This window comes from Triturus cristatus, chromosome 4_1 (genome assembly GCF_964204655.1).
Source record: "Triturus cristatus chromosome 4_1, aTriCri1.1, whole genome shotgun sequence".
Lineage (NCBI taxonomy): Eukaryota > Metazoa > Chordata > Amphibia > Caudata > Salamandridae > Triturus > Triturus cristatus.
Window position 1 is genome coordinate 616,324,468 of NC_140585.1, and position 21,857 is coordinate 616,346,324.

The following is a 21,857-nucleotide window of genomic DNA, read 5'->3' on the forward strand; positions in this document are numbered from 1 at the left end:
GATTACTTTTTTGCAGATGCTGCTTGGGCATCTGAAGCCTCAATGCAAGTTTATCCTAGGGTTACATCGGACCATGCTCCGGTTGTTATTAAAGTTTCAAATATGGCAAAACATAAACCCCCTAAGTCTTTCACGTTTGATAGGAAGCTCCTACTCGATCCAACTTTTGTTACCTATATGAAGAACTGGATCAAGGATTATTTCCTAATAAATAGAAACTCTGCAACTTGTAACATGGTCTGGGATTCGTTTAAAGCCTGTTTTAGAGGGGAGGTGCTAAGCTATGGGCTTTTTTTACAGAAACAGGCAAAATTGATGATCTCGGAGTTATATGATCAATTGAAAAAAGCAGAAAAAAGGTTGTCTGGTGGTCTGGGGACCGGCCATGATGTAACGGATTTGCTGGATAATTTGGCACATTGCAAGGCAAATATAAATCGAATATGGTCTCAGGAAAATGCATGTAAGCACCAGCTGTATAAAGAGCAAATGTATGAGTATGGGGAAGCTACTGGTAGGTCCCTTGCCCAGAAAATTCGTGCCAAAGAGGCTCATCAAAGAATACAAGTTATAAAAGACATGGGAGGTTCATCGGTTTATGACCCACAGGAGATTTTAAAAGTTTTCCATGCGTTTTATACAAACTTATAGGCAGAGCAGGTCTCTGGTAAACTTCCTCCGGATCTGGGACTCCGGCCGCTGTTATGGGAGCATCTGGACCGGGCAGATTTTGAAATGCTGGAAAAGCCTTTCACTAGAGAGGAGCTGGAACAAGCAGTGAATAGTGTGGTGGGGGGAAGGCTGCAGGGCCTGATAGGCTTCCCGCGGAGGTATATAAAGTCTTCTTTCAAGAATTGAAGGAGGATATGTTTGTTGTATGTCAGGCTGCCCTCCTTGGTAATGCCCCGAGATCATGGCAAGAAGCAAATATAGTGATTTTTAGAAAAAAAGATAAACCTGCTGACCTTCCAGGTTCGTATCGCCCAATCATTTTGGTGAATTGTGACGGCAAGCTATATGCAAAAATGTTGGCTAATAGATTATCAGTGGTTGTCCCTTACTTGGTTTCGAAAAGACAACATGGCTTTAAATCAGGACGTGCTACGGTCAATCACGTTAACAGAGTTGTGGCCCTTCTCGACATCGCGCAGGCCGAGTCTAGGATGCTGGGGCTCGTCCTGCTCGATGCCGAGAAGGCGTTTGACCGAGTGGCCTGGGGATTCCTTTGGGGGGTTCTATACCGAATGGGATTTGGTCCTGGGTTTATACAGGCCCTGCAGGTTCTCTATCGGTCCCCCACTGCTAAGATATGTGCAATGGGATATAGTTCCAATGATGTTATGATATCTAGGGGTACGAGACAGGGCTGTCCGTGCTCCCCGCTCCTGTTTGCTCTGTACATCAACCCCTTTTTAAACATGCTGGAACTAAGTAATCATATTCCACCGTTCATGGTGAACAATGAGCATTTTTCTGTGTTGGCATATGCAGACGATATTGCTGTTATAACAACTGATCCTGACACAGCTATTCCAGAGATCGAACAGTTAGCTGGTAGATTTGGGGCTGTGTCTGGATATAAGTTAAATATTACTAAAACTCAGTTGGTCTGCACAGATTGTTCATGTGTAAAAGCGCAGAGAGTTGTTGAAGAAGCTCTGTATCTGGGCATCAAAATCAGACCCTGCTTAAAAGATCTAGTACAGGTTAATTGGCACTCTATAATGGACAAGACTAAAACAACCCTGACAAATTGGGAAAGTCTGCATCTTTCATTAGTGGGAAGATCTAATTTATTGAAAATGGTTATTCTCCCGAGAGTTAGTCTTTTTTCAGGGCAGTTCCCTTTGGAATTCCCAAATCCAAGATACAAGATCTTCAATCATTATGTGCCAGGTATCTTTGGGCGCCAGGGAGACCACGGAGAGCTGCTCGATATATGACTCTTCCAGTGGAGCGGGGTGGGTGGGCAGTCCCGGATTTCTTTTTTTATCATATATCTTGTCTATTGGCCAACATGCGTATATTATTGACTGGGGAAGAGGTGAGCAACCCCGCAGAGGCACCCTCTATCTATCAGATGGTATTGGGCCCTGTGACATATAATTGTCTTTTTACTAGACCTGATGGAAGTTACTATAAAAGGACTCGATTTAAGATTCTGGGGGCTGCCTTCGGGATTTGGGACACTGTCAGGAAAGCATTTCAGATTCCTAGACTCTCTTCATATACACCATTGTTAGCAGATCAACTATTACCCCCCATCTTCTGTGATCACATAACAAGGGACTGGAAATTAAAAGGTATTATATGTTTGGGTGATTTTTATGCTACTGATGGGGTTGTCTGTCCTTCGCTAATTTGTGGGATAAATATAATGTCTCAACCATACAATTCTTTAAGTTTTTGCAGATTCGTGACTTTTTAATGAAACATGTCTCGACGGTTAGGTCTTATGAAATAGTTGAGGCTATTAGGCGTAAGGCAAAGATAGGAGTGATGTATCAAATACTGTTAATATCTAGAAGGGGTGATATGGAGAAAGTTAATCTTAAATGGAGAGAAACCTTGGCAGACAGTGGGATTTCGGTTGAAAACTCCATAACTGTGGCTCGAAAGGTATGTCTTACAGCCTCATTAAGGGCACAGCATTATAAAACGGTTTTTAATCTGTATCGTACCCCTGCGGCTATGATGAAATGGGGTGGGGTGAGGAACTTGGTAAACAATGGGAAATGTTTTCGCTGTAGGGGAGATAATGCTGATATGGTGCATATATTTTTTTTGTGTCCTAAGCTTGGACAATTTTTTGGGCACATTGAAAAATGTATTTCATTGGTCATTGAAAAACCGATTCGATTTGCTGCTAGTATGATGCTGAATTGGGGAGGATCTGATGGAGGGTCAACCTCTGTTTAAATATCACTTTTTGGTTTTTATAGCGGCAGCAGTGGCTCGACTCTGTATTGCCACGTCTTGGTTACAGTCGGAGGCTCCCCCGTTTGAAAGTTGGCGGGCAAAGTTTTATAATATCTTTAATTTAGAAGTTAGCTTATATGCACTTAAAAACCCTAGCAGAAGAAGGTTTGGTTTGGCGATATGGGAACCTATGATCGAGTATAGCAGGGGGTAGCTGTTCGTGTAGTAGTGATGGTGGTATGTATGTAATATTGGATAACTGATTGATTACGTGGCTACGTAGCATACATTTATGATGTCTATAACCGTATATGAATGTAACAATGTTGTCTTTGTATTTTTCTTTATTTTTTGTAACTATGGATAATAAAAGAAATAAAAAAAAAAAGATATGATTCTAAATTTAGAAAGACGGTTTTATATTGGTATGGTCCATGCATGATTTTCTTGTATTTTGAAACATTTTACTGAAAACGGGGTGCAGGATCTGATGTACCCATTGCAAATCTAAGAGGACATCAGTACAAAAGAGCCATGTTTCTATCTAATTATATCAAAGAACTGTAGGAACATAGTAACATCTAGTTTTCACTGGCTTTAACTCACCTGATAAAATATGAAGTCACTGCTGTTTTCCCAAATTTTAAAATTGTAAAGATGTATAACACCATTTGGCTTTTGGGGTGTCTGCCATTTTAACCACACAGCCTCTGCGGTATAGTTAACTACAGTCAAGTTCCGTGGAGCTCCTTCTGGCACTAAAAAAAGCAAAATATAAATGAGACTTGATATTTTAAACATCATGAAATCTACAATAAATTGAACAATTTACATATGCACGTTTATATTGTTGTGTTGTTTACAATAACATTCAATTACGTTCTTCCATAATTGCACTTGTTAATGACATCTGACAAGTAGACATATCTTGTTGGGCTACTGGAGTCATATAAACAAAATACACCTACAGAAAATGTGTTAATTCTCTAGTACCTCACAAAATCACTATCTACAAGGCTCTACTCACAACTATAGCTGTATCCAGATGCTACATGTATTTTTACATTTCATGCAACCACCCCACCTCGAATAAAGGTGTGTCTTAAACTACAGGTTAACAGCTTCTGTTCTGTTATGTTCTCTGTCTAGCAATGGTGTTTGCCATGAGCAGGGAGGGGCAAACCACAGGAAAATTGGCCACTGGGTCTTCCAATCCAGTTTATGTAGTAAAAACCAGTTCTATTTCTGATGCATGTAGCTCCATAGATCCCTCATCACCAGTGCCACTGAACCCATTGTACTATTGATGGCTATGCCGCTGGCCGTTAAGGTGCCTGCGGCCCAACGGAAGCAGGCTCCATGAGAACAGAAATTTAAAAAAAAGAAACTGTGACCACCCCTATAGGTTAAAAGAAAGGGGGAGATCTCTAAAGGTTCTAATTGGGGAAATATAATCACCATGTTGGGATATGGCCAGTAGGGAATGGCAAGTAGAGAAAGTTTTAATTATGTGTTTTGTGGATGTGTTTTAATATAGTGCTCTAGTTGTTTTTTATAACGCTTAACTTGCCCCTAGACACCCAGGTTCTAATGCCATACTTGACAGTTGACCAATAATTGTGTGATTCTAGACAAACCATTTCATTTCCCTGTCTCTGATTTTTTAAGTCAGTGCAATGAAAAACATGTATAATGCAATAATTTAGCCATATATTCTCAGTCTACTACTCTCCCGACTACTACAGCACTATTGTACCAACCAATAGCACCACCACATCCTGGTTTATAATATGGACCCAAATAGGCAAACACACTATAAGGTCTAGCTACAACACCTCATGTTTACAATGATCTTACTGCAAAATGCACCACTCCTCTTTATAGCAAGGCTTGATCTATTCAAAGTACCTAAAATAAATAAACCAACTTCTTTAGAACCAGCATGACAAGCTTGATCCAGACTGAATATCTGATGTAAAGTAGCTGCTCAGGTTTACGACAACAATAGGTTGGGCCCTAGCAAGCACACCATTTTTTTCTTTCTTTTATTTTTTACAAACAAATGCAATATGTAAAAAAAATATTTACAATTATAAAACAAAATCATGAATAGTCCAGTAGAGTCATTTTGAAATTAAAAAACACAGAAATTCACCACTTATAGTTCATGGTCTATGGCCCCCCTCCCCTGACCCTTATTAGGCGCCAGCGACCCTATCCTCCAGGGCTGTTTTTTAACTAAAGAGAAGGCAGGCCACGGGGCTCCCCTCCCCGAGCCGTTATTGGCCCCGAGGAGTCCATCCTCCAGGTCCCGCATGACTTAAAGGGGGGCGCCCTGGAACTGATGCAGTGAGAGTCGTCATTGCTCCAGCCCACAGGGAGCAGCTATGTATGCTGCTCCCTCCAGGTGGGAGCACTATTTTGATTTGTTTCCCGCAGGGAAACACCTCAAAAGTCTGCCTCCAGGGGACTGCCACCTCCCTGGGGTTTCAATGACATATAATGCAGGGTCCCCACCCCTCCACAGCCCCAGGGATCCCCACCTCCCCAGGGCACATATATTCTTTACAAAAAATGAGGGGGAGGCCCTACGTACTTCCCACTGCCCCAGGGACCTCCACCTCCCTGGGGCAGTTTACATTAGGCATGAGGGGAACCCACCGAGCAACCCCCACCGCCACCTTCCCGGGGCACAATTGCAATAATTAAGGGGTCTGTTGCTGACCCAGAGTCCTAGGGGCCACCACCTCCTGGGGCACATATTATTATTGAAGTAAGGGCACGCCCCCCCCATCCAGGAGCCCTAGATGACCCTGGGGATTTCCACCCCCAGGGCCAGCTCCAGCAATGTCCCGGTGCCCACCCCTGGGACATTGCAGTTTGTTATGGCATGGTGGGAGCACCGATCCCACAGTCACCAACGGAGAGGCCTGGCCCCAGGGATGGGGTCCCAAGGTGGGACTCCACCTTTAAATATTTATTCAAGAAAAAGAAAAGGCCGGGCCATAGGGGATGGGGTCCCCGGGGCCGAAAATAGCCACGCCGTCCCGTTCCTTTAAAAAAAAAATAATAATAATAATAACATAAAAAAGAAAGGATGGGTCCCAGGGGATGAGATCCCAGGGACCCAAAACAACCCAGGGAAGGGGAGCCATGAAGCCCCTCTTCCTAAAAAATGGAAAAATAATTTACAAAAAAAGCTGGCAACTCGAAGGAGGCCCGCCCCCTTTGTCCACCACTCTGAAAACTCGCCTTCTGGAGTGCTGCTGGTTGGGGAATGAGGTCCCCTTCACTGCTCAGGGTCCTTAAGGGCCAACAAGACCTTCTGATACCTCCAGTAAGCTCTAAACAGTGTGATTACTGAGAGGTAGTCAGAGGCCACAACCACTTTCTCCAAGATTCTGCAACCATGCCTCTCAATACACTGCTGATGGGGGGATGGGATCCCATTGCCTCCTGAGGGGCTCAGGACTAAAGTGGACTTCTTCTCTCAACCAGGAGTGCACCAGGGGGTGCGTTTACACAGTAGTGGAGAAAGGGGCAAGGCCTTTAATGACATCTCAGCAATTTAGCTGGAGGTAACAGTAGGGCTAGTTGGCCCCCAAGGAACCTCAAGAGCCAAAAAAACTCAACCACCAAATAGTAGTTGTTAGACCTGGCACCTTGGCATGGGTCTCCCTTCCATTTTTTGCTGTTGCCTCATGTATTTTTACTAGTGTTAGATGCTTTGGGCACTGTGCCACTGCAGTCTGGTGCCACAGTGCAAGTGCTCCCTATTGTAAATTGATGTATGAATTAGTGATTCCATGATTGGCTGGTTTGGTTTACCTGTCAGACCCTAGTACAGTGCACCAGGAGTGCCCAGGGCTTGTAATCCAAATGCTGCTGGTGGGCTTGCAGCACTGGTTGTGCCACCCACAGAAGCAGCCTGTAAAAGTGTGTCTCAGGTCTGCCATTGCAGGGCCTGTGGGCAGTCTGGTACTGCCATGCTGACTGGGCAAGTGCACCCACTTGCCAGTCCCTAAACCTTCCCTTCTCTCCATATCAGACACCCCTGTGGTAGGCCCAAGGGCAGGGTGCATTGTAAGTATTAGGTAGGACAAGCCCTGGTGTGTGTGGCAAGTCCTAATAGTGAATTACAGCACATTTTCGCTTTTCACTATTGCAAGGCTACCTGTTCCCCATAGGCCAGAATAGGCAGTTTGATTATTACATCTTATAATCCTAACTGACTCAGGGAACATGGTTGAAATTCGAGTTTAGTATGCCTGAACTCAGAATGATAAAATACATCTTTTAGTGAAGTTGGTTTTAAACATTCTGTGTTTGAAAATAACACTTTTAGAAAGTAGGTAATTTCTTGTCTAACCATCCAAACCTGCCTCTGCTAGGTTGTATATTCCTTGTCTGGAGTTTGAGTGACAGGGGCTGGGGGATTCCAGGAGACAGGGTGAGTCAGCATAAGGCTGAATGGAGAGATCTGCATCTAGATGGGTGGGAGGAGTTGCACCTGGGATCTAAATAGGGCTGTGCCTTCCCTCCACAATGTTGGCTCCACCTCCTGTGGTGCGTCTGATGTCTCTGCCCTGCACTCTGAAAGGAAAGAAGGAGTCTTGTCAACAAAGTGCTCCAGGACTGACCAGAACTGGTTTGGACTAGGCAAAGGCCTCTCTGCCTTCAGAGAACAAAGAGAAACTGGGTATAAATATTGGGACCCAAACCAAAGAACTTTAGATCACTTTGGGAAACAAGAAGAAACCTTTGCTGAGGAGAGGAACCAGAAAGACTGAGGAGAGACTATCCCTAAACTGAAGTGCTGCTTGGGGGATTGGCCTGCAGTGGTTGCCTGACTGCCAAAGAGAGGAGAAAAGGAACTTTGTGTACTTTATTCAACTTCTGAAGGATCTCCAAGGGCTTGAGAAAAGAGCTTGCCTCCTGCTGAAGTCTCAGGGACAACAGACTTCAACCACCAGCTCCCCAGAGTTCTTTGGAAGTGCCTGCAGCTTTATTGGGGCCTTCTGAGGGACTGCGTGTCGCAAGGAGCTGGAACCGCGACTCACGAAGAAGAAGCGTGTCGTCACCGCAGCCGCTGCCGTCGCATCACTCAACAAGAGTGTCGCCGCTGTAGCTGTTGCATCGCATCGCATCGTAAAAGAAACCTCTTGCAACATCAAAGAAGCATGTCGCCGCCGCATCCACTGCCGTCGCATCAGTGAACAAGGGTGTCGCCGCTGAAGCTGTCGCATCGAGCCGAAGCGCATCGCAACAGTGGAGAAGCATGCCACCGCCGCTGTCGTTGCATCACTGAACAAGGGTGTCGCCGCTGCAGCTGTCGCATCGAGCTGAAGCACCTCGCACCACCGGAGAAGCGTGTCGCCGCCGCAGCATCTATCGTCACATCACTCAACAAGGGTGTCGCCGCTGCAGCTGTTTCATCGAGTCGAGACGTCTCGCATCATCAGAGAAGCATGTCGCAGGGCCTGTAGCGACTCAGAAGAATCGTTGAGTCGCCGCACGGCCATCGGGCGTGCACGCATCGTGTCTCAACAAGAAGAAGACGCCATCTTTGTTTAATTGCACCGGATCTTCATCGCATCACGGCATTGCGGGCCGCATCGCCACGGAAGCGCAGTTAGAAACCGACGCATCAACCGTTCCTGCGTGTGAGGGACCGACGCATCACCTTCCATGCAACACTTTCGTTCTATAGCGTTACGCATCCAAAGGTATATTGACTCAAAGTGTCGTATTTTAACATCTAAACAGAACTAAGCTAATTCTACTATTTTAAGTACAGTATTGTGGATTTTTGTCGTGTATGGTTTTGTGTTAAATCTATATAAAGAATACTTATTTTTGATATAAAACTTGTGTGGTGTCCATCTGTAGTGTTGTCACTTGGTTACTGTATGTGTTCACAAATGCTTTACACACTGCCTCTGCTCGTGCCAAGCTACCAAGGGGGTGAGCAGGGGTTATTTTAGGAGTGTACCCCCTTACCCTGACTAGACGCAAGGATCCCTATTTGTCAAAGGTACCTACCTCTGCCAACTAGAGACCCCCAAATCATACAGTAGTGCAACAGGAGGTGAGTTTGCAGAGTGGTGGAGAAAGGGGGCATGGCCACCAAAAGCCTTTCAGCAAACTCACTGTGGGACTTGCTGAAGGTAACAGGAGGGGTAGTAGGCCCCCAAGGACCCTCAATAGCCAAGTGGCCTTCATCCCCCTACTAGTAGTGCGCCAGGAGGCGCATTTGCAGAGTGGTCGAAAGCAGGGCGTGGCTTCAGCAATCCCACTGTGTGAGACTTACTGGAGGTAACAGGAGGGGTAGTTGGACCCCAAGGACATCCTTGGAGATCTCCAATAAGCCATAGTATACAGCTATGTTCCAGGGGGGCGTACCCCCGAATATAGCAGGAGACGGCAGTCCCCAGGGCCACCTATGGCTCCAGGAGGGGAGCCGCATGACCCCCATCCTTTGCACAACACAGCACCAGGGAGGCGGTGGCCCAGTGATTGCGGGGGGAGCGTTCAGTTCCCCCGCCTTAATGTTTTATTTTGCTCCAGGGTGGTGAGAGTGCCAAGGGCTGTGAGTGTTGCCAAGCAGCCAATCCCTGCATTTTTTTCCAAGTCAAGCCCGCAGAGGTGGTCGTCTCTGGGGCACGGTGGGGTCCATGAGGTCCCCCAATTTATGTTTCGCATATGGCCCCGGGATGTGGTGGTCCCCGAGGCCTGGGGAGGTCCAAAAGGCCCATGTGTTTATTAAGAAATAAGCCCCATGGAGGTAGTGGCAATAAACCCAAAAGCCCCCCTCATTTATTATCAGAATGCCTCTGGTACCTGGACCACCCGGGGGCCATTAACTAATGAATCATGGGAGCCCACGCTTTGTTTTTTACATCTCGCTTATAATGTATAAAAAATAGCTTTTTTAGTCCTGCCTAGAGGCTCAGGGTGTTTCTACCATGTCCCCTTTTATTTTTTTAAAATGTTTTTTCTGTGACTCGTTCAAGCTGAGTCATCAGATGGCTGCCAACACTTCCTGGTTTAAAGTGTTGGCAGTCAATCAGATCTTAGCACAAAATTGGAAGGGGTCACAAACCCTTTGCATCACCAGTTGCATATCTGGAAAACCTTTAAATAACTCCGCAATTACTAAACAAATCTATACCAATTCACAAAAGTTGCTTTATGGACCAACAGCTACGTTTTTGCCAAATTTGGTGTAATTCTTTTTAGCATTTCAGGCTGTAGCCTTCTCCAAATTTCCTATGGAAATTAAGATGGGAAAACAACGTTTTTGGACCCTACCCCACTATTTCTCAGTCTCCGATTGACAGATCACCCTGAAAATCTCAAGACAGCAGCTGAAGTGAGCATCAAACTAGTTTCGAAAATTTGGTGAGGATTCAATAACAATGCTAAAGTTATTGGCAAATGAATAAACGCTCTTCCTATGGAAACTATATCCAAAATATAACTACCTACTGCCGACCGCCAGTGGGTACAATATCTATCTATCTATATATAATTATATCTATCTATCTATATATATATCTATATATAATTATATCTATCTATCTATATATATATATATTACCTACTGGCGATAGCCAGTAGGTAGTTATAGTTAGGACCACGTTTCCATAGGAAAACCTCAACATTCTATTTTGAATAACTTTGGCGCCGGTCGACGAATCCTCGCAAATTTCTCAAAATAGGTGGGGCGCTACGCTCCGCTCCTACCCTGAAAGTCTCGGGGGGATCCGTCAAGCGGGGGCTGAGATAAAAGGGGGGTCCCAAAACGCGTTTTTCCCATGCATTTTTCCATAGGACCTTTAGAACGAGCTACAGCCCGAACGGCTGAACAGAATTACTCAAAATTTGGCAGAGAGGTAGTCCCTAGGTCAAGGAAGTGCCTTTTGTAGGTTTGGTGTAAATCTGTTCAGTAGATTCTGAGAAAATAGCCTTTAAATCAATATATATATCTGAGCCAGCTTACGGTACGCTTACCGTACGCTTACGGTAAGCGTACGGTGGCGTGCGCGAGCGCGATTCTGATTGGCTCTTAGATCTTAGTAAACATTCGAATCGGCCGAAACCAGGAAGCGGCGGCCGCCATTTTGTCTCTCGCACTGAGAGTGATTTTTAAAATATCAAGCCAAAAAACATGTAAAGGGGCTGTTTTGACAACTCCCTCCCACATAGTCATGTTGAGGGAGTCCCCAAACATCCCCCAAGTGCAAAAACGGTTTTATTTTTTTTTCGGCAATTTCGCGGGGTACGCTTACCGTACGCTTACGGTAAGCGTACGGTAAAAAAATAAAAATAAAAAAAACACTATCCACACTTACCCCACCCCCTGTGCTTTTGGTGGCCGAAAGCCACCAAATGTACAGGGCTTTTGTTAAGGGCAAAAAACACTATCCACACTTACCCCACCCCCTGTGCTTTACAGGGCTTATTATAAGGGAAAAAAACTTAGCATTTAAAAAACCGTACTAATTCACTGAAAAAACCATAGGTTTCACACACGTTATAGTTAGGAATTAGCATTTAAAAAACCTTGCAAATTCACTGAAAAAACCATAGGTTTCACACATGTTATAGTTAGCGGAAATTTTACTGATAAAAAACCAGTGAAATTCCCCCGTTATAGTTAGCGCAGGCAACTATAACTCACGCGACTGCAATCTTCTGCTGATGACATATGTGTCTTTATGAAAAAAAAATATTTGTAATATATGTATAGCTAAAAATGTATGGAAGAAGACATGGGCAAATAAGTGTCTAAATACAGTATTAGCATCAGCAGAGGATTGCGGTCGCGTGAGTTATAGTTGCCTGCGCTAACTATAACGGGGGAATTTCACTGGTTTTTTATCAGTAAAATTTCCGCTAACTATAACATGTGTGAAACCTATGGTTTTTTCAGTGAATATATATATATATATATTACCTACTGGCGATAGCCAGTAGGTAGTTATAGTTAGGACCACGTTTCCATAGGAAAACCTCAACATTCTATTTTGAATAACTTTGGCGCCGGTCGACGAATCCTCGCAAATTTCTCAAAATAGGTGGGGCGCTACGCTCCGCTCCTACCCTGAAAGTCTCGGGGGGATCCGTCAAGCGGGGGCTGAGATAAAAGGGGGGTCCCAAAACGCGTTTTTCCCATGCATTTTTCCATAGGACCTTTAGAACGAGCTACAGCCCGAACGGCTGAACAGAATTACTCAAAATTTGGCAGAGAGGTAGTCCCTAGGTCAAGGAAGTGCCTTTTGTAGGTTTGGTGTAAATCTGTTCAGTAGATTCTGAGAAAATAGCCTTTAAATCAATATATATATCTGAGCCAGCTTACGGTACGCTTACCGTACGCTTACGGTAAGCGTACGGTGGCGTGCGCGAGCGCGATTCTGATTGGCTCTTAGATCTTAGTAAACATTCGAATCGGCCGAAACCAGGAAGCGGCGGCCGCCATTTTGTCTCTCGCACTGAGAGTGATTTTTAAAATATCAAGCCAAAAAACATGTAAAGGGGCTGTTTTGACAACTCCCTCCCACATAGTCATGTTGAGGGAGTCCCCAAACATCCCCCAAGTGCAAAAACGGTTTTATTTTTTTTTCGGCAATTTCGCGGGGTACGCTTACCGTACGCTTACGGTAAGCGTACGGTAAAAAAATAAAAATAAAAAAAACACTATCCACACTTACCCCACCCCCTGTGCTTTTGGTGGCCGAAAGCCACCAAATGTACAGGGCTTTTGTTAAGGGCAAAAAACACTATCCACACTTACCCCACCCCCTGTGCTTTACAGGGCTTATTATAAGGGAAAAAAACTTAGCATTTAAAAAACCGTACTAATTCACTGAAAAAACCATAGGTTTCACACACGTTATAGTTAGGAATTAGCATTTAAAAAACCTTGCAAATTCACTGAAAAAACCATAGGTTTCACACATGTTATAGTTAGCGGAAATTTTACTGATAAAAAACCAGTGAAATTCCCCCGTTATAGTTAGCGCAGGCAACTATAACTCACGCGACTGCAATCTTCTGCTGATGACATATGTGTCTTTATGAAAAAAAAATATTTGTAATATATGTATAGCTAAAAATGTATGGAAGAAGACATGGGCAAATAAGTGTCTAAATACAGTATTAGCATCAGCAGAGGATTGCGGTCGCGTGAGTTATAGTTGCCTGCGCTAACTATAACGGGGGAATTTCACTGGTTTTTTATCAGTAAAATTTCCGCTAACTATAACATGTGTGAAACCTATGGTTTTTTCAGTGAATATATATATATATATATATTATCTACTGGCGGTCGCCAGTAGATAGTTATAGTTAGGACCGTGTTTCCATAGGAAATCTCAAAATTCTATTTTGAATAACTTTGGCGCCGGTTGACGAATCCTTGCGAAATTTTCAAAACTAATGGGGCGCTCCGCTCAGCTCCTACCATGAAAGTCTCGGGGGGATTCGTCAAGCGGGGGCCGAGAAAAAAGGGGGGTCCCAAAACGCGTATTCCCCATGCATTTTCCCATAGGACCTTTAGTCAAAGGTACAGCCCGAACCGCTGAACAGAATTACTTGAAATTTGGCAAAGAGGTAGTCCTCAGGTCAGAGATGTGCCTTTTGCATATATGGAGTCAATCTGTTCAGTAGTTCCTGAGAAAATTGCAGTTAAAGTACATAAATATCTATAGCCGCGCACTGTGCGCGCACCCTAACGTGCGCGAGCGTAATTCTGATTGTTGGTTACATGTCAGTCAATATTCGAATCGGTCGAAATCAGGAAGTGTCGGCCCCTATTTTGTTTGTTTTGAGTGCAAGAGCACGCACGGTGAAAAACTGCGCGGTGCCTATCACCCTGTGCATCCAAATGGAGGGGGGTACCATAGGTACCTCCCCATATGCACCCCCAACACCCGAACACCCCGGGGGCCCGCAACGGGCCCCCAAAGAAAAAACCGCATGCCTTTTCATGGCAGAGTCTCGACCATATAAAGGCAATTCACCGCCATGATGATAATATGGATGGCGGAAAACCAGCGGATGTTCTTCCCATTCGCTGGGGTCCCCCCACCATAGTAATGTGGATGGGGAAATGTTATGCGGGTGGTAGATTTTGGTGGGCGAATTGCCACCGTCATATGAGCGGTGGCGATCCGCCCGCTATCATAATGACCCCCTAAGTTTCTACATAAGTTATATCACTATTCTTTTTTCACTGCTAATGTGTGATAGTATTTCTAAAATATGTCATCTGAGTGGCTGTGTGACTGTCTGTATCAGTGTGTGAGTGGGTGTCTGAGCAGCTGTATGGGTCTGTGAGTGGGTGTGTGAGTGGCTGTATGGATGTGTTAGTTGGTGTGTGAGTAGCTGTATGGGTGAGTGAGTAGATGTGTGAGTGGCTGCATTGGAGAGTGAGTGTATGTGAGTGGCTGTATGGGTGATTCGATAGCTGTGTGACTGGCTGCATAGGTGTGTGAGTGGGTGTATGAGTGGCTGTATGGGTAACTGAGTGGCTGTATGAGTGGCCATATGGGTGAGGGAGTGGGTGTGAAAATGAATGTATGGGTGAGTGAGTAAATGTTTAAGTGTGTGTGTGTAGGTAAGTGAGTGGGTGTGAGTGGCTGCATTGGAGAGTGTCTGTGAGTAGCTGTAAGGGTGAGTGAGTGGGAACATGAGTGGTAGCATGCACCTGTGAAGGGGTATGTAAGTGGTTCTGTGGGTGTCTGTGGGTGTGTGAGTAGTTGTATGAGTGAGACAGTGGCTGTGTGAGTGGTTATAAGGGTGAGTAATTGGTTGTGTCAGTGGTTGTATGGGTAAGTGACTTAGTGTTTGAGTGGTTGTATGGGTAAACAAGTGGGTGTATGAGTAGCTCTATTGGTGGATGAGTGGCAGTGTGAGTGGCTGTATGGGTGAGTGTGTTGCAGGGATTCTGCAAAATCACAGAACTATGCTTGGGATCATAGAACCTTAGTAGGCAGGGACTGAGTCATCCTACCAACTTAATACCCATGAGCCTGGGACCAACGAGCTATAGTCTCTCACTTGCCCTCTTACTCATTCACAGAGGAACAAGTGATTAGATACCCTAGAACACAGCACTTCTGACCCTCTGAGGAATCGCGGTGACAGAACACAATTTTTCGATCTCACATTCGTACTTCTCCACAATATGATCTGACAGAGACACGAGAAATTATTAAAATATTTATTTTAACTATCATGCTCTAGTATGCAGTAAATGTGCCACAATAAGTAAGACGATGCCTAACACAAATACGGTCAGCATAGTAAGTAATCCATAAATCATAAAAGGAGCTGTCATGGTATTTAGACAGGGTAAACTAACCCCCTACCCTCCTACAGAAGCAAGGCGATTATATATCAGAAGAACTCTGGGTGTTTGCGGCAGACCCCATACCTTAGCACACACAGATGAAAGGTCTACATCTTAGGTGTAGTCGCGATCTCTTCTGTGTAAAATCTCTCTCTAAGTCTGTATTTGCATGTATGTGCATACCTATATGACAAAGAGTATGTGTTCCCAAACAACAGCAGCATTTGTGTGTTTTGCCTAGGTGCTAGAGGCTTTCCGAAAGAGAATAACAAGGGGCATTGTCTTTCGACCTTGTTTACAGTGTTCAGACGAAATCCCTGGAAAGAACAGAATGCCAAAACAACAGCAGGATCTGTGTGAATGTACAGCGCTGCACTAAGAAATATATGTTTATATAGTAACGTTCGCAAAGCAGAAAGCTTCCTGCAACATGCTCTTGCTAACATAGGGAAAACAGCAATGGGCCTGCACGGGACATATGACAAGTGTGTGAGTACCTGTATGGGTGAGTGGGTGGATGTGTGAGTTACTGTATGGGTAATTGAGTGGGCATGTGAGTGGTTGTATGGATCTCTCAATGAGTATGTGAGTAGATGTTTGGGTATGTGAGTGGGTTTATGTGAGGATGTATGGGTATGAGTGTGTGTTAGTGGTCCTGTGGATGATGTAATCAGTGATATCATCAGGGATGTCATTTGAGATGTCATCAGTGATGTCATTGACCATGTCATGAGTAATGTAATATGTGAGGTCATAAGCAGTGCGCTGTAGGGGCATAAGTTATAGTTAGCTCAGGTAACTATAACTGCTGAATTTCACTGGTTTTGTATGCATGAAATCTGAACCTAACTGTAACGTTCCTGTAACCTTTGTTTTTTTCAATACATTTCTAAGGTTTACTTAATTCTATTTCCTAACTTTATGTTCCTGTAACCTTTGTTTTTTTCAGTGAATTTCTAAGGTTTTCAAAATTATATTTCCCAACCATAATGTCCCTATAACCGCTGTTATTTTCAGTGAATTCCTATGGTTTCCTAACTGTAACCCTTGACATTGTGTATGTGACTGATTTTATAAGTTGGAGAGTGGGTATGTGAGTGACTGTATGTGTCTGTGAGATTGTGTGTGAGTGGCTTTGTGGGTGTGAGTGACTGTATGGTCTCTGAGTGGGTAAGTGAGTGACTGTACAGATTTGTGAGTGGGTGGTTGAGTGGCTATATGGGTTGGGACTGTATGTGTATAAGTGCTGTATGGACGGGTGAGTCTATCAGTAGGTCTTTGAGTGGGTGTGTGAGTGTCTGAGTGGGTCTGTGAGTGGGTGAGTGAGCCTCTGAAAGGGTCTGTCAGTGGGTGTGTGAGTGGGTCTGTGAATGGCTGTGTGAGTCTCTGGGTGGGTCTTCAAGTGGGAGCATGAGTGTTTGACTGGATCTGTGAGTGGGTGCACAAGTCTCTGACTGGGTCTGTGAGTGGGTGCATCAATCTCTGAGTTGTTCTGTGAGTGGGTGCATGAGTGCCTGAATGAGTATGTGAGTCGGTGCGCAAGTGTCTGAGTGGGTCTGTGAGTTGGTGCCTGAGTCTGTGAGTGGGTCTATGAGTGGGTGCATGAGTCTCTGTGTGAGGGTGTGTGACTCTCTGAGTGGGTCTGTGAGTGGGTGCATGACTTTTTCAATGGGTCTGTGAGCGGTTTAATGAGTCTCTGAGTGGGTCTGTGCGTGGGTGCATGAGTCTCTGGTTGAGTCTATGAGTGGGTGCATGAGTCTCTTAGTGGGTCTGTGAGTGGGTGTGTGAGTCTCTGAGTGGGTCTATGAGTAGGTGCATGAGTGTCTGAGTGGGTCTGTGAGTGAGTGAATGAGTCTCTGGGTGTGTGACAGGATGTAACACTGTGAATGGGTCTCTGAGTGAGTACATTAGTGTCTGAGTGAGTATCTGAATTAATTTTTTTAACGTTTGCTGCAATATTCACAAATACATCACAACGTTACACAGAGGCCGTGCTCAGCGCTGTGACAAATTCATGAATATCGCACAAGAGGGAAAAAAACTGTCAATCAATGTCTTTTTCACATTGGGGTCCATCAAATACCCCTTTATTGCACCCAAGGGGTCAAGGTACCTCTGCCCTCACCCCTTATATAATTTTCAACATTCATCAGTGATGTCATTTCAGATGTCATCAGTGATGTCACTGACCATGTCATGAGTGATGTAATATGTGACGTCATCAGCAGTGCATTGCGGGGGCGCGAGTTATAGTTAGCTGAACTAACTATAACAAGGGAATTTCTAGGGTTTTGTACAAGGGAAATGTCCAGCTAACTATAACGCCCCTGAAACCTATGGTTTTTTCAGTGAATATATATATATCTAGATCTAGATAGATAGATAGATAGATAGATAGATAGATAGATAGATAGATAGATAGATAGATAGATAGATAGATAGTTTTTTGTGTGATTCATGCAACGAATGTATTCAAAACCACGGACAAAGCAATGTAATGATTCTATTCTCATTGTCTACTAACGTGAGAATCTTTAAGACCATGGTACAGGATCACAGGTCACTACAGCCAAGATGGTGCTAATTTTAGGTTTAAAATGTGTGTATATTACAAACAGTAGAGGATCCACAGACCTGACAAATCAAAATATAAGATCTGATTGGCTGCCACAACATCAACAAAGATGTTGTGGCAGCCATTTTAGGACTCGAGGACTCAGTCTGCAAAAAGACTTTCAAAAACCGAGACTGCAGTACAGGGATATTCACACCTCCAAAGCCTGGTAGTGGGGGGGGGGGGTCCAGAGGGACCACAGTGGGCTAAAAAACATAATATTTTACAATTTCCACTGATCCATGGAGGATCTGTGTATCCACTGTAAATTAAACAACAAAAAAGGCAGACGCCTATTCTTTGAAATACGCCTTCCTGGGTGGGCCAGATCCCAGGGTTCAGCGGAGTTTAGTTTTATGGGAAGCTGAGCATGCAGCTCCCTCCCCAAGCCATTTGAAGTCCATCTCCCAGGGCCAATATTATTTCTATGGGGAGGGTGCACCTCACCAAGCCATGGAACAGTCCAAAGCACCCTATACCTCAGGCCACTCACTATGGGTGTCCCTGAGACCCCATTTCCTGGCACACTGATTCTTGCCTGTAAGCGCGTAGGGAGCGAAAAGTTCTGCGGTCTTACCCGGCAGATACAGCAGGAGCCAAAATCTTTCTCCCTCTCTTGAAACCATCCTGCTGCTGCGGGTCCTGCTGCGGCAGCACCGACTGCTCCTGCGGGGTCTCTTATCACATCAGGTCAAATTGAGAATGGGCTGCTGCCCTCAGACAGTGGTATCCTGAAATTACCAGGTGCATTTCACCTCTAAGCCCCACATGCACGCTTCAGACAGATCTAAGGTGTGGTTTATCATCAGTAATATCATTGGAAATGCATTATCCTGGGCTCTGCTTTTGGTTTCAGAAGCCAGTCCTCTTCTGGATAACTTTGCTGCCTTTCTTGCAAAATTGATAAAAAATGTAAGCTTTCCCTGATTATTTGTTTTCTGCTCAGGAAGAAATCTTTAATATTTGTCAATGGTTAATGGATTTTCAAAGTTGTATTTCAAGATTTAAAGTTCTAGCAAGAGAGTTAGATTGAACTGATTCACCCGTATATACCCTCTTTCAAAAAGGACTAAGAGACGAGCTCAGGGATGAACTTTCCGGAGTTCCCAGATCACCTTCTCTCCAGGATCTCCTTCATCTGACCGTTCATATCGACAATCATCTTTAAGAGAGACACTTAGAGCACAGAAAACGATCAACAATTAAGACTTTTTTTTTAAGTTGCCCTTTCAATCTTGTCCAAGACCAACAGAAACTGAAGACAAACCCCTGCTAGAGGTACAGTGTCTGAAGAGGAAAAGAATAGGAGGTGGGAAATGGGATTATGTCTGCATTTTGTCCATGAAGGGCATCTCCTGAAAACCTGTCTAGTATGACTTGTACATAGTTCCAAGAATTTGGAAAACTAAAACGCACATCCCTAGTGAAAGGAATAGAGGTGAGTGAGAATCAGACAACCTTGCCCTCTTCATTGCTGTCCTCCAATTTTGTTCTTCCACAAGGGGAATTCTTTTTTAAACTGTTCTTATTGCATTTGCTCAACGATTCAGCTGCCATATAGATACATAGTTATAGCCAGAATAGCAGCATGCAAAAAAAGAAAAATGAAGAGAAACAACTCAAATCAACTTAATCAATCATACAGGGGTACATATCTATATCAGAGAAACAAGAGAGAGAGAGGTTATGAATAGAATCCAAGCAAATGCCTGCCACAATGACATTAAAAAGATCTGCATCTATTTTATGAGCAATAGCACTGTTAATCATGTATTGTCCAGCTATAGAGATATCAGCATAAAGGGACAAAAGGCGATAGTAAGTGGGGTAGACAAGACAAATTCACATATATAGAGTCCACAGCAGTGGGGACAGTGGTATGCCATTAGTATGTCCTAGTAGATCATTGGTACATGCAAGCACTTGACTATCTCCAGAACCCCTCCCATCACTGCAAAAAGGGTCCGTAGGGTAGCCGGGGATGGGCACCTTCAATCCGTTACCTCGGGATGGAGCAATAGGTAAGAACAAAGAGGTTGCCATGTATTCTTGGGCCTGGAGGAGAGGGGCAGCAGTGTTGCATATGTATCGCTGGTCCTATCACAGTAAATTAAATCTTTCAGCACAGGGCCATGGAAGTGCCCAAGTTCCTGGACACCTGCCTCTTTGCGAGGAATAAGGCAATAACAGTGAAACAACCACATTTTGTCAGTAAAAGGTTGGGCCAAATCCCACTCCAATGTCAAACAGGCCTTCTCTCCTACAGAGGGTTGAAGTGTCTGAGCTAACTGGTACAGACGGGAAACTAGATGTGAGTTATTAGCTGATGTGATGATAAGCAAGAGTGGGAGGAAATCCCTTGGTTCTACTATTGAGGAGCCCAGCGCAGCTTGTATGGAAACCGGTGTTCGGTGTAAAAAGAACCTATCCATCGGGGACACTATGTGTCCCTCTGCCATGCTCAATATGGATCACAATTCAGCATTTCGGAAGAGATTTCCTACAGTGTGCAATTCACACCGGGATAATGTCTTCTTAGGGTCTCAATGGTTGGGGGAATCTATGGACTGTCACGCAATGATAAGTGTGGACGATAAAGGTAGTCAGCATTCACATATTGATGCAGTGTTTCCCAAACCCAGGACGTGGTATGTAGAGTTTGTATTTCCAAGGGTGACCCTGGGAGTCCACGCGGGTAGATTGTCGACAGAGAGGCACGGTAAACCTGCACACATTCAGGTCTCAGGTATTGCACCCTTGCATCTGGATGATACCAGAAGTATGCATACCGTGCCAGTGCGATTAAGTAATACAGATACAAATCCAGGACCCCAAACCCTCCACGTTGAAAAGGCATTATCAATGTTTGCCAGCTGATACATGCCTGTCTGCCGGCCCATATTAATCTGGTGAGCATGCGCCGCAATACGTCGAAGAATTTAGTAACCCCGGGCGTAGTGGGTGTAGTGGGGCTACGTGGAGCAGCGCGTAGTGTGGAAAAATCTACGCACACTCGCGCGCTCCGCGTAGCCCCACTACGCGCCGCAAGCCCTCATTTTAAAATACTTTAAAGAATGTAAAAAGTAAATAAATGACCTTACCTGCAGTGCGGCGTCCTGGGGCTCCCTCTTCCTGCTGGCCGGCAACTTCTTCACACAAATGTGCATGAAAATATTAAACTATATCTTCTCTGACCTCGCTATTTAAAACACTTTATATCAAGGCTTCTGCCCGGAAATGCCAGGGTTGGAACGGTCACGCAATATTGGGGATTGTAAGGGACAAGAGCACTGGTGAGTGGTCGACAAGGTTCAAGCAAGGTAATCCACAGTGAGTGTATGGACGAGAAGATCTGGGGACAAAGACCAATGGTCTATGCCGGACCATGTACCATGTGGCACTAAAAATGAGGAAAAACCTCTGTCAGTGGAGATTCAATGGCGCCAAGCAACAGTCAATAAGTAGGCCTGCAGCAGAGCATGAAGTGTTTTTGTGGAGTGTGATTTGGTAATATGGTCAGGTCCTGTGGTATGCAGGGTGGATTGCAATGTCAGGTTAAAGTCGGAAGTGGGAGCATAATGTGTTTTTATTGCAGGAAGGCAACCTTCACTGCATGGTGATTACGATAAGTTAAGCCCTGCCTCCCTGTACGGGGGTTTGATAGCCCTCACATTCCAGGACAAATATTTCAGCTCTAGCGCCTAAGGCATCCCACCCATTTGTGCCATTGCTGGCTTATCGAAACAGACAAAGAAGCGCCATCATATAAATTTGCATATGTCTAAGTATACGATATGTTTAACGCCCTCTATATAACAATCGTATGTATCAACACATAAAACAACAACCCCTAAACATCCACCCCCTCCCACATCGGATAACCACAGTATCCAGTGAATTTCTTCTTCTCAAACCAGAAACTTAGGAGATCTCCTGGGGGGTAGGCAACACTCAGAGGAGGTTGCAAAA

The 21,857-nt window shown here is 44.6% G+C and overlaps 1 protein-coding gene across 1 annotated transcript in view; it reads right to left on the reverse strand.

Moving 5' to 3' along the window:
- Window positions 1-21,857, reverse strand: part of PTPRQ (protein tyrosine phosphatase receptor type Q) — a 1,724,016-nt gene that overhangs the window by 565,418 nt on the left and 1,136,741 nt on the right. The window contains exon 44 of the mRNA XM_085652983.1: window positions 3,526-3,677. Within this exon, the coding sequence (XP_085509109.1) occupies window positions 3,526-3,677 (152 nt within the window). The remainder of the gene's footprint in view (window positions 1-3,525; window positions 3,678-21,857) is intronic.